This window comes from Anabrus simplex, chromosome 5 (genome assembly GCF_040414725.1).
Source record: "Anabrus simplex isolate iqAnaSimp1 chromosome 5, ASM4041472v1, whole genome shotgun sequence".
NCBI classification, from domain to species: Eukaryota; Metazoa; Arthropoda; class Insecta; order Orthoptera; family Tettigoniidae; genus Anabrus; species Anabrus simplex.
In genome coordinates, this window is record NC_090269.1 from 232,317,478 (window position 1) to 232,331,897 (window position 14,420).

The following is a 14,420-nucleotide window of genomic DNA, read 5'->3' on the forward strand; positions in this document are numbered from 1 at the left end:
CATCCTCACCCAACCAATACTACAATGAGCAATGACTGAAGACTCGCTGCACCTGTCCTTGAGAAAAAAAGGTCCTACCGCTAGCGGTCAGGCCAGTGCTTGTCCCTCGGTCGCACCCTCCACACCGGGTGTCCCTGAATTTAGTCTCTACCAAAAGTTCAAATTAAGTCTACCAGTGTCGGATAACATGGAATGTCGGATAAGCGAAGGTCGGATGAGCGAGACTCTACTGTATATGTAACTCTTTTAGGTTACAATAAATGAGTATTGAATAGATGGAAACTTTTTAGCTCTTGTTTTACATTATATTGCTCTTCAGTACAGAATAATATGAAATGTATTACCTGTGAAAGAACAATCATTCAAGAAATGAGGAATCAGCAATGCTTTTGATGATACTGAAGACAGTGTACCTTTTGAAGAATCAGGAACTGACAGTGGAAGTGGAAATTTGGACTACATCTTTAAGAGTAACAGCAAAAATGAAGGTATTGAGGACTAAAAATCAGTTGCTGTAATTTCATTTTACAATGTTATACTTTATGTCTGTGCATAAAGTGTAATGATCCTTGATAAAATTAATTCAGAAATTTGTATAAATTTGACTTCCTTAAATTTCCATCCTAAAATCCAGGCATCTTAAGGTCCAAAAAATATGGTAGTTCAATAACCCGTTGACCCATTTCCTGCTCCTCGGCATTTGCTTCACCTGAAGAAGAAATACCTCCTCCTCAGGAATAACAAATTGCAAACTCTGGAATATTTACAGGATCCATAATGTTTGTATGTAACTGTACGGAGCACCTGTTGTTTGATCTTTCTGTTGACCAAACCTCTCACACAGATAACCATGTACAAAGTTAGTTACTCTGACCTCAGTTCAGAGAGAATGTGTGCTATTGATGTTCATCAAAGGCCGATCGGCAACTAGGGTCGTCCAATATCATCTTGTATTATTTCGCTTGAGATTCTGGCTTCCATTTTGCAACCTTGCAGTTGTAAGCAGCACCTGATATTCTGTAAAATTCCAAGTTTGTTGTGATATGAGTACATTGAGAGTTCCATTTTCAGGATTCATCACAAGCAGGGATGATGGAAAACATTAATTTTCTCACTGATACTGGATTACATCTTTCACATTTCACATAGAACTTAATTTGGTGCAAAAAATCAAAAGGAAAGACAGACTTACTGTTTTATTTATGTAGATGGGAAAAGCACCAACTATATTTAATTACACAAAAGACTATTTGATCTGACGATCATGAGTTATGTGACCCGAAGGTTTTCATTAAAAGAAAATCCCTATGCGCTGACAAGAATTCAAACTGTGGTGATCTTAGTCAGAAGGCAGTAGTCACTTCATGGAACTATCACACCCAAGTCAAGATAAGTATTTCAAGTGGCTAGTATATAAACTGATGGAGTTCAGTTTAAAAGGAGGTATATATATAGTTAAATAATACAGATAATGGCTTGTTACAAAATCAGTGAGGTAGTGTCCGGGACCTATTAGTAATGTGTTAACTGCTGTTAAATGTTTCTCACCACAATTTAATCACAACACCATTTATGTTATCAGCTTCTTACGTGTGTTTAGTTCTGTCTTCCAGCTGCTTTTAAAATGAATTTCAAGAGCAGTAATGAATGTATTGACTAAGAAAAGATCTATAGTATGTTTGAGCAAGCTAACAGAATGCAGACTGATGTCAAATGACATCCATTGAAACTTTAATTAGGACTAACATAAAGAAAACATTACAAATACATTAATTAATAAACATAAAATATTTATCAGATCAAAACATGAAGGAAGTGCTATATGAATGCTAAATGAGGGCAAGTTTCTAAATCATGACTTTCATAGAACTAATGAAGGAAATCTGTATTTATTAATCAAATGGTGCATTTTCAAGGCATAGAACATTTTTGTGTGAAATTTTACAGATATGGAATCTTTCTCTCTCCCTCATACACACGCATGCACACACAATGTACTTCAGTTCATGCATACAATTTCTTCCTTTTTCGTTTCCATTGCATATTCATGCCGGCCCCGTGGTGTAGGGGTAGCGTGCCTGCCTCTTACCCGGAGGTCCCGGGTTCGATTCCCGGCCAGGTCAGGGATTTTTACCTGGACCTGAGGGCTGGTTCAAGGTCCACTCAGCCTATGTGATTAGAATTGAGGAGCTGTCTGATGGTGAGATAGTGGCCCCCGTCAAGAAAGCCAAGAATAACGGCCGAGAGGATTCGTCATGCTGACCACAGAACACCTCATAATCTGCAGGCCTTCGGGCTGAGCAAAGGTCGCTTGGTAGGCCAAGGCCCTTCAAGGGCTGTAGTGCCATGGTTTTTTTTGCATATTCATATTGTGTATACAGTGTGTCTGCTTGAATGTTTAATTTAAAAAATTACCTTGGTTCTACAAGTAGAGAAACTCAAAATTATTTTTACGTACCTAATACCCAATAGGCGCACCATTAGGGGAGCAACAGATGTCAACTCTGTATTCCACCTCTCTTCATGCGTTTTCTAGCATTGCAGGTGTAACATTTGTGATAGTTCCTTGAATGTGATGGTGTAGATCTGGTAGATAACAAACTGGTGTTTGATACACTTGATTCTTGACAAAGCTGCACAGGACAAAATCAAGCAGTGTAAGGTCTGGGGTTCTAGGGGGTGTTGGATGACTACCTATCCCAATACAGTGCCCTGGAAAGTTATGGTGCAAGAAACTTCTCACAATATATAATGACATGGCATGCCATCTTGCTGGAGGATCACACCACAAGGAAGTTGTGGCACAGTGTTCAACTCCAGCATGTCTGCCTTTGTAAATTAACAATACCCTCTATGAAAAAGAATGATCCTATGATCTTGTCCTTCAGCAGTGCACACCACACATTAACTTTCAGAGAGTCATGTTCATGCTCTACCACTGGATGGGTGTTTTCCATACCTCATATGCAGCAGTTGTGTCTGTTCACCTTCCCAGAAATGTGGAATGTAGCCTCGTTAGAAAAACAGAGCATATCAAGAAATGCCTAATTTTAATCAGTTTTCGCCAGAACTGCTTCTGTGAATGCCTTCCGTCACAGCTTGTCATCAGGTTTCAGTTTCTGATGAATCTGCAGTTTGTACACCTGTAAGTACAAGCTTTTATGAACAACATTGTGTACTGTTGAACAAGGACCGGGCGAGCTGGCCGTGCAGGTAGAGGTGCGCGACTGTGAGCTTGCATCCGGGAGATAGTGGTTCGAATCCCACTGTTGGCAGCCCTGAAGATGGTTTTCCGTGGTTTCCCATTTTCACACCAGGCAAATGCTGGGGCTGTACCTTAATTAAGGCCATGGCCGCTTCCTTCCAACTCCTAGGCCTTTCCCATCCCATCGTCGCCATAAGACCTATCTGTGTTGGTGCGACGTAAAGCCCCTAGCAGGAAAAAAAAAAATGTTGAACGAGGTACCCTACTTGCTCATTGGACTGACTTCCTAAGGCTCTGTTGGAAGCATGTATGGATTAATTTACCATTATCATCTGCAATGATGCAAAAAAACATGGAGAGAGGTGGAATACGGAGTTGACCTCTGTCGCACCACTATTGGTGTACATATCAAGGTGTATTCGGTATGTAAAACAAATAAATAAAGAATTTGAGTTTCTCTAATTGTAGAAACAAACTGCCAATAATTATCTCTATTACTTCTCAAGATATAATTTTTATTTTTTTATACATTCAAGCCGGACACACAGTATATGTAATCCTTTATTTAGGAAACTGATCCTCAATGGGTTTGCCATAAGATACAGTATTGTACAATTTTTATGTTTTGGAATATAAATAGTGTTGTATACATGGAACTTTATATACAAGGCACAACATAAAGGTTTATTGCTTCAACATTTTTATACAATATGTACAGTACATGAAATAGAACGAAACTTTTCTTGAAGCTTGTGGAGTTGCACCGTTTAATGTTAATATAAGATGGTAGGCTGAGGGCCTGAAGAATATTTACATTTGTACAAATTGAGAGTCCTATATACATTCAATCTTGTCTTGATGAGACAGTCTGTTCAAATGAGAGAATATTCTTGATAGTCGAAAACTATCGGTCATGTATAATAACAAATGGAACTTATGGAGAGAGTTTGTATTAGCAGAATGCTAACAGGAGGCGTATAACTTGCAAGGAATTTGCGTTTATGTTCATCTATAGCAGAATGCTATGATTGCAGTCGGAGCACTGTAGGGGACTTGTGTGAATAGCAGAATGCTTGGATGGGTGCTCGACGTGGCTACGGGATGCAGGATGAATGAGGCAATGTCCAGAGGTGAAACCTCACGGCCAGGAATCCGTCCACCTATTCAGAACACATTTTTAAGAGGGTGCCTCCGTGTCTGACTTGCGGTGTAGTCTGGTCGTTGGACACTGTGGGAGTCCTGGAGAGGCGAGAAACGTTGCTCCTTTGATAGTGCTGGCTGACGTCACAGACGATCAAGTCAGCACACTGCAGTCTGCCTCGTGGTCTCTGGAAACATCCATATCGGGCGGGCTGCGGTGCTTGTAGGCGCAGAGGACACACACAACAAATAGTTCCTTAAAAGCAGCCACCTCAGCAATCATGGCTAGGAAGCTTTTCTTGAGAGCTAACCTCTTCCACAACTTGGCCATCATCCCTAGTATGGTACCTCTTATACCCACTAATAATCCGTAAACGGTAACAGAGTTCACATGATATTTCTCCCTGATGTAATTGGATACTGGAACGTAGATTGGCTGCTTCTAAGAGTGCACATCGTGCAGCTGTTGTTCGCCTGATTCTAGATGCACTGTTGGGTCCAATATTACACAATGATCTTTCTGTTTATCACTGACTAGAATACCTACTTTTCTCATGTAACCAATGTCAGCTAAGCAGTTCACTTCTTCATATACTTCCCACGTTATCGCGAAAGGCTTTTGCAATAAGGTCACAAATTGTTTAATGGCAAGTATTAATAAGCAATGAGCTGAATGGACAGTAATGGAGAACAAGTCCCAAAGTTTCAATCTCACTGCAGGCAGCCTGCAGTGGTTGTTCTTCTTGCTTCTACCAGTAGTGTAGCCAGGATTTCAGTTTGGGGTAGGCTTGTGAAGGTAGGTCTTCATTAAGAATTTTATTTTGGTAGATGACCAAACTACCAGAGAGTTTGGGCCCCCCTCCCTCCAACCTCTGGATACGCCCTTGTCTTCACCTGTTATTCCTCTCCCAACATAACTGCAGCATTTCATATATTCCGAATAAAAGTAATTTTATTGTAATAATGGTCCTGTAACAAGCTATAAAGAAGTGACATTTTATACAAATAATGCAGCGAAGAAAAACACACACACAACATATATATGTAATCTAAGGGGTATGGCTATAGATATATTGTTAGTTGGTAAAGAAAAATACACGTCGCAACATATGCTACGTAGAGTTTACCTTATCCTCGCAAGCCTAGGATACAGAATATAGTAGTATAAAGTTACAGCTTTGTGACGCTAATATATGTATGTATAATTTTTATTAACATGCCAGAAACCAACGACATGGAGCTGTTGCCATTACAACACCCTTTTAAGGGCCATCAAGTCAAGTCGGGGTTTGAACCTGCGAACTTGGACTCAGGACAGTGACTCAACCAACTGAGCCACATGAAAAGGAGGCGTTTTTACTTCTTGTTATAAATAGAGAGCAGTTAGTATTTTTACAAAGGTTTTATGAGGAGCGTTTATTAACACATACCTTTTCCAACTGTCCTCAATACACGAGACTGGATGGAAGAACTAGCTGGAAGTTAAAGAGCCTTGCAGAGATGTCGCTTCTTTATCTGTTTATTTTTCCAAACCAAACTCTATTGCACAACAGCCCTGAAGGGCCATCACCTATCAAGTGGCCGCTGCTCAGCCCGAAGACCTGCAGATTACGGGGTATCGTATGGTCAGCACGACGAATCCTCTTGAACATTATTCTTGGCTTTCTAGACTGGGTCCTCCATCTCACCATCAATTAGCTCCTCATTTATAATCACATAGGCTGAGAAAACCTTGACCTAGCCCTCAGATTCCCAGTAAAAATCCCTGTCCTAGCTGGGAATCGAACTGGGGGCCTCCAGGTAAGAGGCAGGCACGCTACCCATACACCACAGGGCCGGCTGTTTACTTTTAGGTCTCCTTATTTTAGAATTTGACTTAAGGCATCCAGTCACCTTCACGGAGCGTAGTACCAAAGTGGTTCTTTTTTTTTAAGACAAATTAAATTAAAATTCTACTTCCTCACAAATGAACGATATTATTAATTTACGAACAGTTTCAATAATGCAGCTGGTTTATGTTAAGAGTGCAGAAGCTATGATTTCGATTGCTGGATATAATTACATGGTAACAATCAAAACCATCAATATCTATTGAGGATCCATCATCGCACTCAGTAGAACTGGCATTCTTTTCATATCCCCCTCCTAAGGAAAAGTCATATCCACACTACTGGCCTGGACTTATACTTTACCCACTGAAATTATTTTCTGGGTATACCACTGTATCCATTCACCATTTAAGGTACAAGGTAAGCCTGAAGAATGGTTGGATACTCAAAATACACCACTATAAATGATGTGGTTATGACTCAAAGTACTAAAGAATGGTAAGCGACAGGATCTATGGTTTTAAGTAGAATCTGAATCAACAGAATGTGACTGCCCATTTTAAAAATTTTGATGAGAAGATAGAACCATTGGAACTGAGTTACCACGCTCGCCAATTACAAATTATTTACCCGCACTTTCGATGGTGCCATTTGAGGTTCTAATCAGTCCCCGGGCATTTGACAAAACAGACAGGCCTACCTGTAAAACTTAGGCACACATCCGTGATTATGTCTTGTTATTACATGCCAGTGCTGCTGCTAGAATAAAAAATCTTTTTCATAACTTACCGATGATGTACATAGTTTTGGCTTATTTATAACAAAAAGGTCCATCTTCAAAAAAGTCACTAATATGGCACAAAATGAGGAACTAACGTGCAGCTCACAATCCTGTCACAGTCTTCCCAACACTGCAACTTAAATACAGCACATCTCTCACCCACGGTACAACCCAACAATTGGGACCGCGCTGTGCCAGGGTCGCTGGGATATTGTTGTTTCCAGGAACCGATGTACAAAAGCTGACACAATAATGTAATCTTGCAAGTGATTTTGGTCGTGGTCCCTGTTATCTCAGTGGTCATGTTCCAGCCCCCTACCAAGTAATCCCTTGCTAATTGCCCTTTTCCTCATCTCGACATTTGTCAACACATGGTTATATTCCCAATACTGAGGCCTCTGCAGGGAAATATCCCCGCGCATCACAATCCTAAGTACTTTCATTTCATTCAAGCTCCTTCAGTCAGAACATATGGAGAACTTTCAGTTCACTCTGATTTTGAAAGGCCTAGCTTTTCCATGAACCACTTATTTCCTTGAGGGTGCTGTGTCAAGAGGGAGCATCACTGTTTGAACTCCTTGTTTCTTAGCCTTTCCCTGATAGCTTTGGTATTTGTTTTTGTTGTTGTTTTTCCCGCAGCAATGTTCAAAGTACGGAAACATTCGGCTTTTTCTTTCTCAGTATTTCTCCCACAGAGTGCATATACATTATTAGATTTTTTCAGAATGTTTTCAATGTTAATATGTTGAATAAATGCTTCCCACTGGCCCTTAGCTAATGCTAGACCTGTGCAGGTGAATAAATCATGGCTTCTGGAACATCAATAGGAAGTGAAAGAATCTCTTTGAACGTGCTCTTTAACAACTGGTCTACTTCCTTAGCAAGTGATCGAGTGGAGCATTCTGTAATGGATACACAAGCGTTGGCCATATATGGTTATTTAGTATCTTTAATTTTTGATCAGCTTTCAGAAGTGAAGTGGCAATTAATTTTTCCAGTTTATTTAGGTTATTAATAACTAGAGCCTGGAAGTTCAGGCATTTATTTTTGCTAAAATAGGCAGGCGAATAAGCACTTATCATTTAGGAAATAGGTAATAAAATAATTAAAATAGGCATTTATAATGACAAAAATGGGCACTAAAATAATAAAGATGCTCTAATGTAAGCTACGTAACACACATCTGCATCACATTTTAGTACTTAATCTTACATCTTCCTGTGGGTGGGGATGACAGAATAACATCAACGGTATCCCCTGTCTGTCATAAGAGGTCACTATAAGTAGGACCAGGGCCTCTCAACTTGGGAGTTGGGGTTGGCGACCACGGTTCCTCTTGCTGAGTCTGGCATTGCTACCACTTACTTGTGTCAGGTTCCTCGCTCTTACCTTTCCTGTCTGACCTCCCTTGGGCAACTCTTGTTCTTTTCCGACCCCGACGAAGTAGATTTGCGAGGCCTAGGGAGTCTTTCATTTTCACGCTATTTGTGGGCCTTCCCTTTCTTTTGCCAATACCTTCATTTTTTGAAGTATCGGATCTCTCCCATTTTCCTTCTGATTAATGTTAGTAGAGAATGGTTACCAAGTTGTTCTTCCTCTTAAAACTATAATCACCACTGGCACTAAATTTTATGTAGCAAGGATGGGACCTGGCAACCTTCTTGGCCATTTGGCTTGTGGAGTTCACAGTAGAGATTTGTGTAATATGAAATTATCATTTGTGTAAATGTTATTTTCTTGTCTATTAAGTTAGAATGATTTTTTTCTATTATTAATAGTGTATGTTGTAATTATATATTTTTTCTTTTCATTGATTAATTTTAATACATAAATAAGAGCAGAAAATATCCACAACAACGTAAAAAAAGGCGAAAAAGTATTAAACTATCAAATAGGCTTTGTGTTCAGTCTTCAGCCCTAAGGCTGGTTGGATACTCAACAGCTCTGCCATCAGCTGTCATAGATGGCCTAGGCATTAATGAAGAGGCGTATTAGGGAAATGAGCAGCGAGGTAGTTTCCCGTTGCTTTCCTCACCGAGCCCGAAGTTGTAGTTACATATCAGTCTGCCAAGTCCACTGAAATGCATACACCAACCAACCCTATGAGCAACATTTTCACACCATTCATATCAGGGACTGGCTGCAGAAGGAATGGCATTACTAGCATCGCTGATACCTGTCACTTTCATATTGTCAAAGCCAACGATAAGACAGAGACAGATCAATGAAAGTAACAAAATTGCTCTAGCCCATACCAGAAGACATAGTGCACTGTAAACGCTAGGTCCTGCCAGCACAGAAGCTAAAATAGGCAAAAAAAGACAAAATAGCAACTGGTCCTACCGTTCCCAAATGTATGGAAACATGTTTGTTTCTATGTGATACTTTGATATATCCACCCAGACAAAAAAAAGGCATTTTGCCTAACTTCCGGGCTCTAGTAATAACTTAATTACAATTTATGGTGATTGTCTTAGAAAAATGTATTCCCAAATACTTAATTGTTTCACCATTGCCAATGCTTTTGATCATTATTTTATCTGATATATGGAGATCTATTTCTTTAATGTTTTCTTGATCGATTATAATGCCGGAACACTTGGATTTGTTATCTTCCAACCCAGTACTTTCAACCATTTTAATAGCCTTGAGTCCCAGTTCCTCAGTAGATTCTTGATCTTTTGCTATCAATGCAATGTCATCTGTGAAGCATATAAGAGAGAGATTGTCAGTTCCGGGTACAAGCGGATATCCAAAGGCCTCCGTAACTGATTTTTCTCATAGCTCATCAATTATGAAATTGATATATTAAATACTGTTGGAGAAAGTGGTGCACCCTGAAGAAGGCCCTTCTGAAGATTAATATGTTTTGTTACACCCTTAATCATCCGTATTCTAGTGCTGTTTCCAGACTGTAAATTAATATTTAATCTTCTTTTTTTTAATAATCTGGATGTTTCCAGTATCGAACAAACATGATTATGACCAATATTTCTCCATTACTGAACTAATGATAGAACTATTAATCTATGCTCCAGGAAGTCTGGTAAAACCTCTTTGATTTGGATTAAAGGGGATGACATCTTTCACCCGTTTTATATACAGTGAAAATGGCATGACAAAATTCACACATCATTGACAGGAATGCTGGAATGAGGATGGGAACCTAAAGAATAAATACAATGGAAAGTTTGTGTAGGCTATGGGAGCAACAGAAAACAGAGACAAGGACAAACATAAAATACACAAAATGAAAGAATAATTCTTCTTCATTAATTGCCACCTTTATAGATGGGCACTCTCCTTACCACTTCAAGGGTTATAGAACAACTGAGATTGATAAGGATAAGGCAGACATGTGTGTGAAGATACAGAGTATTGTCTTCATAATTTGGTTTATTTTTATGTTGATCCATCTTTCTCCTTTCTATTGGTTCTTCCACCCTCAGTGACTTATAATTATGTTTATTTGTTGTGTAGTTTCTGTCTTCCTTTCTTTGAAAAATACTTAACATATTGTCTTTACAGTTATTGCATGTTATAACATATGCTTGACTGCATTAACATCAGCATTCTCCCTCCTTACCATCCATCTTTGAGTGGTTAGTTTACATAGGCATGTTTTAGTAGTAGTTTATGAGAGTTTCTTGAGATGTATGCTTATTTACAACTGTTCTATATGAAATGAGTACATGTATTACCTGCACATATCATCTTGAGCTTTCTCAGTAGAGGCTGCTAAGAATAATGGATTCCACTTGCATCTCACTTTATGCAGTGTGACCAACCAATCACCAGTAAAACTAAATACTTTTTAAAGATTAAGAAAATGCACTTTCTCTCATACACTCTTTCTCTCATTCTCTCACAACGTGTGTTTACAATATCTTCCTTTATTCTTCCATTGCATATTTATACTGTGTGTAAACACAATGGGAATGGCATGACAAAATCCACATATCATTTACAGGAATGCTGGGATGAGAATTGAGATAAAAGATAAATGAGTGGAAATGTAAGATAGACATGTTTTTAAATCATAGCTCATTTACTTCTGCCTGACTGTGAGTTTATGGAAGAATCTCTCCCTCCTCCATATTTTTGAATCTGTTGATAGTTGTATTTTAAAGCTGCCTTTATTATAGTTATTATTATTGCAGGTTATCAGGTTCCTTAAAACTAAAATAAGTACTCAGAGACATAGCGTGTCTTGGTATCCACCAAATTTATTGAACTATTATTTACAGTAATTTACAAGTTCTCGTGTGTTTGAGTTTCCCACTTGACACATTCTTTACTCACTCACTCTCAGTGGTGGTTTGAACTTCAGTTCTGCAACACAGCCCTCACAATTCACTGTCATTCCAGAGCAGTTCACTTTATAATGATCAAGCTGTACTGAATTCCATGCAGCCATCTGGTATACTCACACTTCACTGAATCACTCATCACAGACGTGTGGCCATCTCGTAACTGCATTTGTTAACTCACCACTGACTTGCTTGAGACAGAGTTTGCTAGTTCTGTTCTTTATGTAGGCCAGCAGGAGATTACGAGGGGTGCTGTGGCCGTTATTCTGGGCTTTTGAAACCGGGGCCACCACCTCAATTCTAATCACGTAGGCTGAGTGGACCTCGAACCAGCCCTCAGGTCGAGAGAAAAATCTCTGTCCTGGCCGGGAATCGAACCCGGGGCCTCCGAGCGAGAGGCAGGCACGCTACCCCTACACCATGGGGCCAGCATTTAGGGTGCCTGCTCCATTGTTAATAAGCTTCCAGCTTCTTCTAGGAGCTTCTTCTAGGAGCTTCTTTATACAAGCCTCAGCAGTTCACTGGCGATATTGTTTACTCACTGCTAGACCACACATATTGCAGCTGCTCTGCCAGTATTGTTATACTGAAATTTACCTATGATAATAAAGGCATTTATAAAAAAATACTAAAGTTGAAAGCTAGAAAGGCAACTGGGAGTGATAAGATTTCTGGGGATATATTACAGGCTATGGGTTGGGATATAGTGCTATATCTGAAAATACTTATTTGATTACTGTTTGCATGAAGAAGCGACACCAAATGAATGGAGAGTAGCAATAATACCCACAGTGTACAAGGGAAAGGGTAACAAACATAAAGCAGATAATTACAGGCCAGTCAGCTTGATATGTATTGTTTGAAAGCTCTGGGAAAGCATTCTTCCTGATTATATTAGTCACATTTGCAAAATTACTAACTGATTTGATAGAAGGCAGTTTAAGTTTAGGAAAAGTTATTATTACAGTGAAGATCAGCTTATAGGATTCCAAAAAGATATAGCAGATATTTTAGATTTAGGAGGTCAGGTGGACTATATAGCTATTGACCTAAGGCTTTTGATAGAGTAGATCATGGGAGATTACTGACAAAAATGAGAGCTATTGGATTAGATAAAAGAGTGGTTGAATGAGTAGCTACATTTCTAGAAAATAGAACTCAGAGAATTAGAGTAGGTGAAGAGTTATCTGATCCTGTAATAATTAAGAGGGAGGTCCTGCAGGACAGTATTATTGGATTTTATGTTTTCTTATATATATATATATAAATGACTAGCAAGATACCCGTGCTTCGCCACGGTATCATACTGAAATTTATGATTGGATGCTTTACGTTTTATATATAATCCGCCGAAATTCGCGATCTAACTTGTTTTCTGAGAGAATCCGCCAAAATTTGTGATCTGACCCATTTTCTGAGAGATTACGGCAAAGTTCCTCCCATTTTATTATTATTATTATTATTGTTGTTGTTGTTGTTATTCTGTACCCCACAGCAAGATGCAAGATGGCTACTTGGCAGTAAATTACATCTGCTGCCATTGTCATTGCTGAAAATGTGACCAGCACCATTGTCGCGGTCAGGCAAGTGCGCGGGATTTCTGGCGATGCAAATGACATACTTCCGTGCAATACTGACGTTACTATAGAGGTGTACAATTGCATGGTCAATCTCATTCCTATCGTTTATTTCAAATGTGTTTAAATTTTTATTTATATGCCAGGAGAATCTACTGTAATCTAAGAACACTCTCCAAAGGAAAAGATGGGTCTTGAAAACGAACCCAGGAAAGATTAAAAATGATCTGTTTATGATCAGAATAAGTACACTGAAAATCCACAGCCTGTTTCCAGTCATTCAACCGGGTCAGGAATGGAATGAATAAAGCCCCCATCTAGCGGCGAGGATAGGAATTGTGCCAGCTGCTGAAGCCTGTCACACTTCTCTGGGGCAATGATTAATGAATGACAAATGAAATGAAATGATATTGGAGAGTGTTGCCGGAATGAATGATGACAGGGAAAACCGGAGTACCCAGCACAAATCTCACATGGGGTGACCGGGATTTGAACCACGGAACCCAGAGGTGAGAGCCGGTGCGCTGCCGCGTGAGCCACGGAGGCTCCTTATAAGTACATTATGAATGGTAAAATCAATTGGTCTCACCTTTTTATTCATCCCACCGCCATTGATTTACACTCCCCCCCCCCCAAAAGGAGGTGCGTTCCTTTTTGTTTAAAGGAGATTCCAAATACCAATGTTCACATCTGTTACATTCAGTTTTGAGATATAAGAATCCCCATAAACATAATTACCTGTTTTTCACTTCCTTTCACACTACCGCCCCTTAAGTGAATTTTTTGGCAAAAATACTTGTTTCTAAATATTCTAAATACCAATTATCATGACTCTAACATCTTCAGTTTCTGAGATATGTGTCCTCATGAAAGGAGTTTAACTCCTTTTCACTCCCGCCCTCCAAGATGATTCCCCCCCCCAAAAACGCGTTTTTCTTTGTTGTTAAAGGAGATCCAAATACCACTTTTCACGTCTGTAACAACTTTAGTTTTTATTAGATGTAAGTATCCTCATACAATTAATCAATTCATTTTTCAATTCTTTCACCCCCCCTTCATTGGATTTTCCCAGAATACGTGTTTCTTTACTTTTAAAGCAAATTCCAAATATCAATGTTTACATCTGTAACATTTATCGTTTCTGAGATATACTGCAGATATAATCTTTCTAAAAATTAACCCCAATTTGTCACTCCTGTTTAACCCCCATTAATTGGATTTTCCTAAAACAAAAAATACGTGTTTCTTTATTTGTAAAGGAGATCCCATATACCAATTTTCAGGTCTGTAATATCTTCAGTTTCTGAGATATAAGTATCCATATTAAAAGCATTCAACCCCTTATTCACCCTTTTTCACCCCTCCTATTGGGATTTTCAGAAAACAAAAAAATACATGCTTCTTTATTTTTAAGGGAGATTCTAAATATCAATTTTTACATCTCTAAACTTTTAAAATTTTGAGATATAGATACGCTCATTTTAAAATTTCACCCCCTTTTCACCCCCCACTATTTGGATTTTCCAAAAACAAATAGTACATGTTTCTTTATTTTTAAAGGAGACCCCAAATACCAAT

At 38.9% G+C, this 14,420-nt stretch overlaps 1 protein-coding gene across 1 annotated transcript in view; it reads left to right on the plus strand.

Annotated features, from left to right (window-relative positions):
* Window positions 1-14,420, plus strand: part of Dab (DAB adaptor protein) — a 104,983-nt gene that overhangs the window by 57,693 nt on the left and 32,870 nt on the right. Inside the window, exon 6 of the mRNA XM_068227811.1 lies at window positions 12,541-12,563. Coding sequence (XP_068083912.1) covers window positions 12,541-12,563 — 23 coding nt within the window. The remainder of the gene's footprint in view (window positions 1-12,540; window positions 12,564-14,420) is intronic.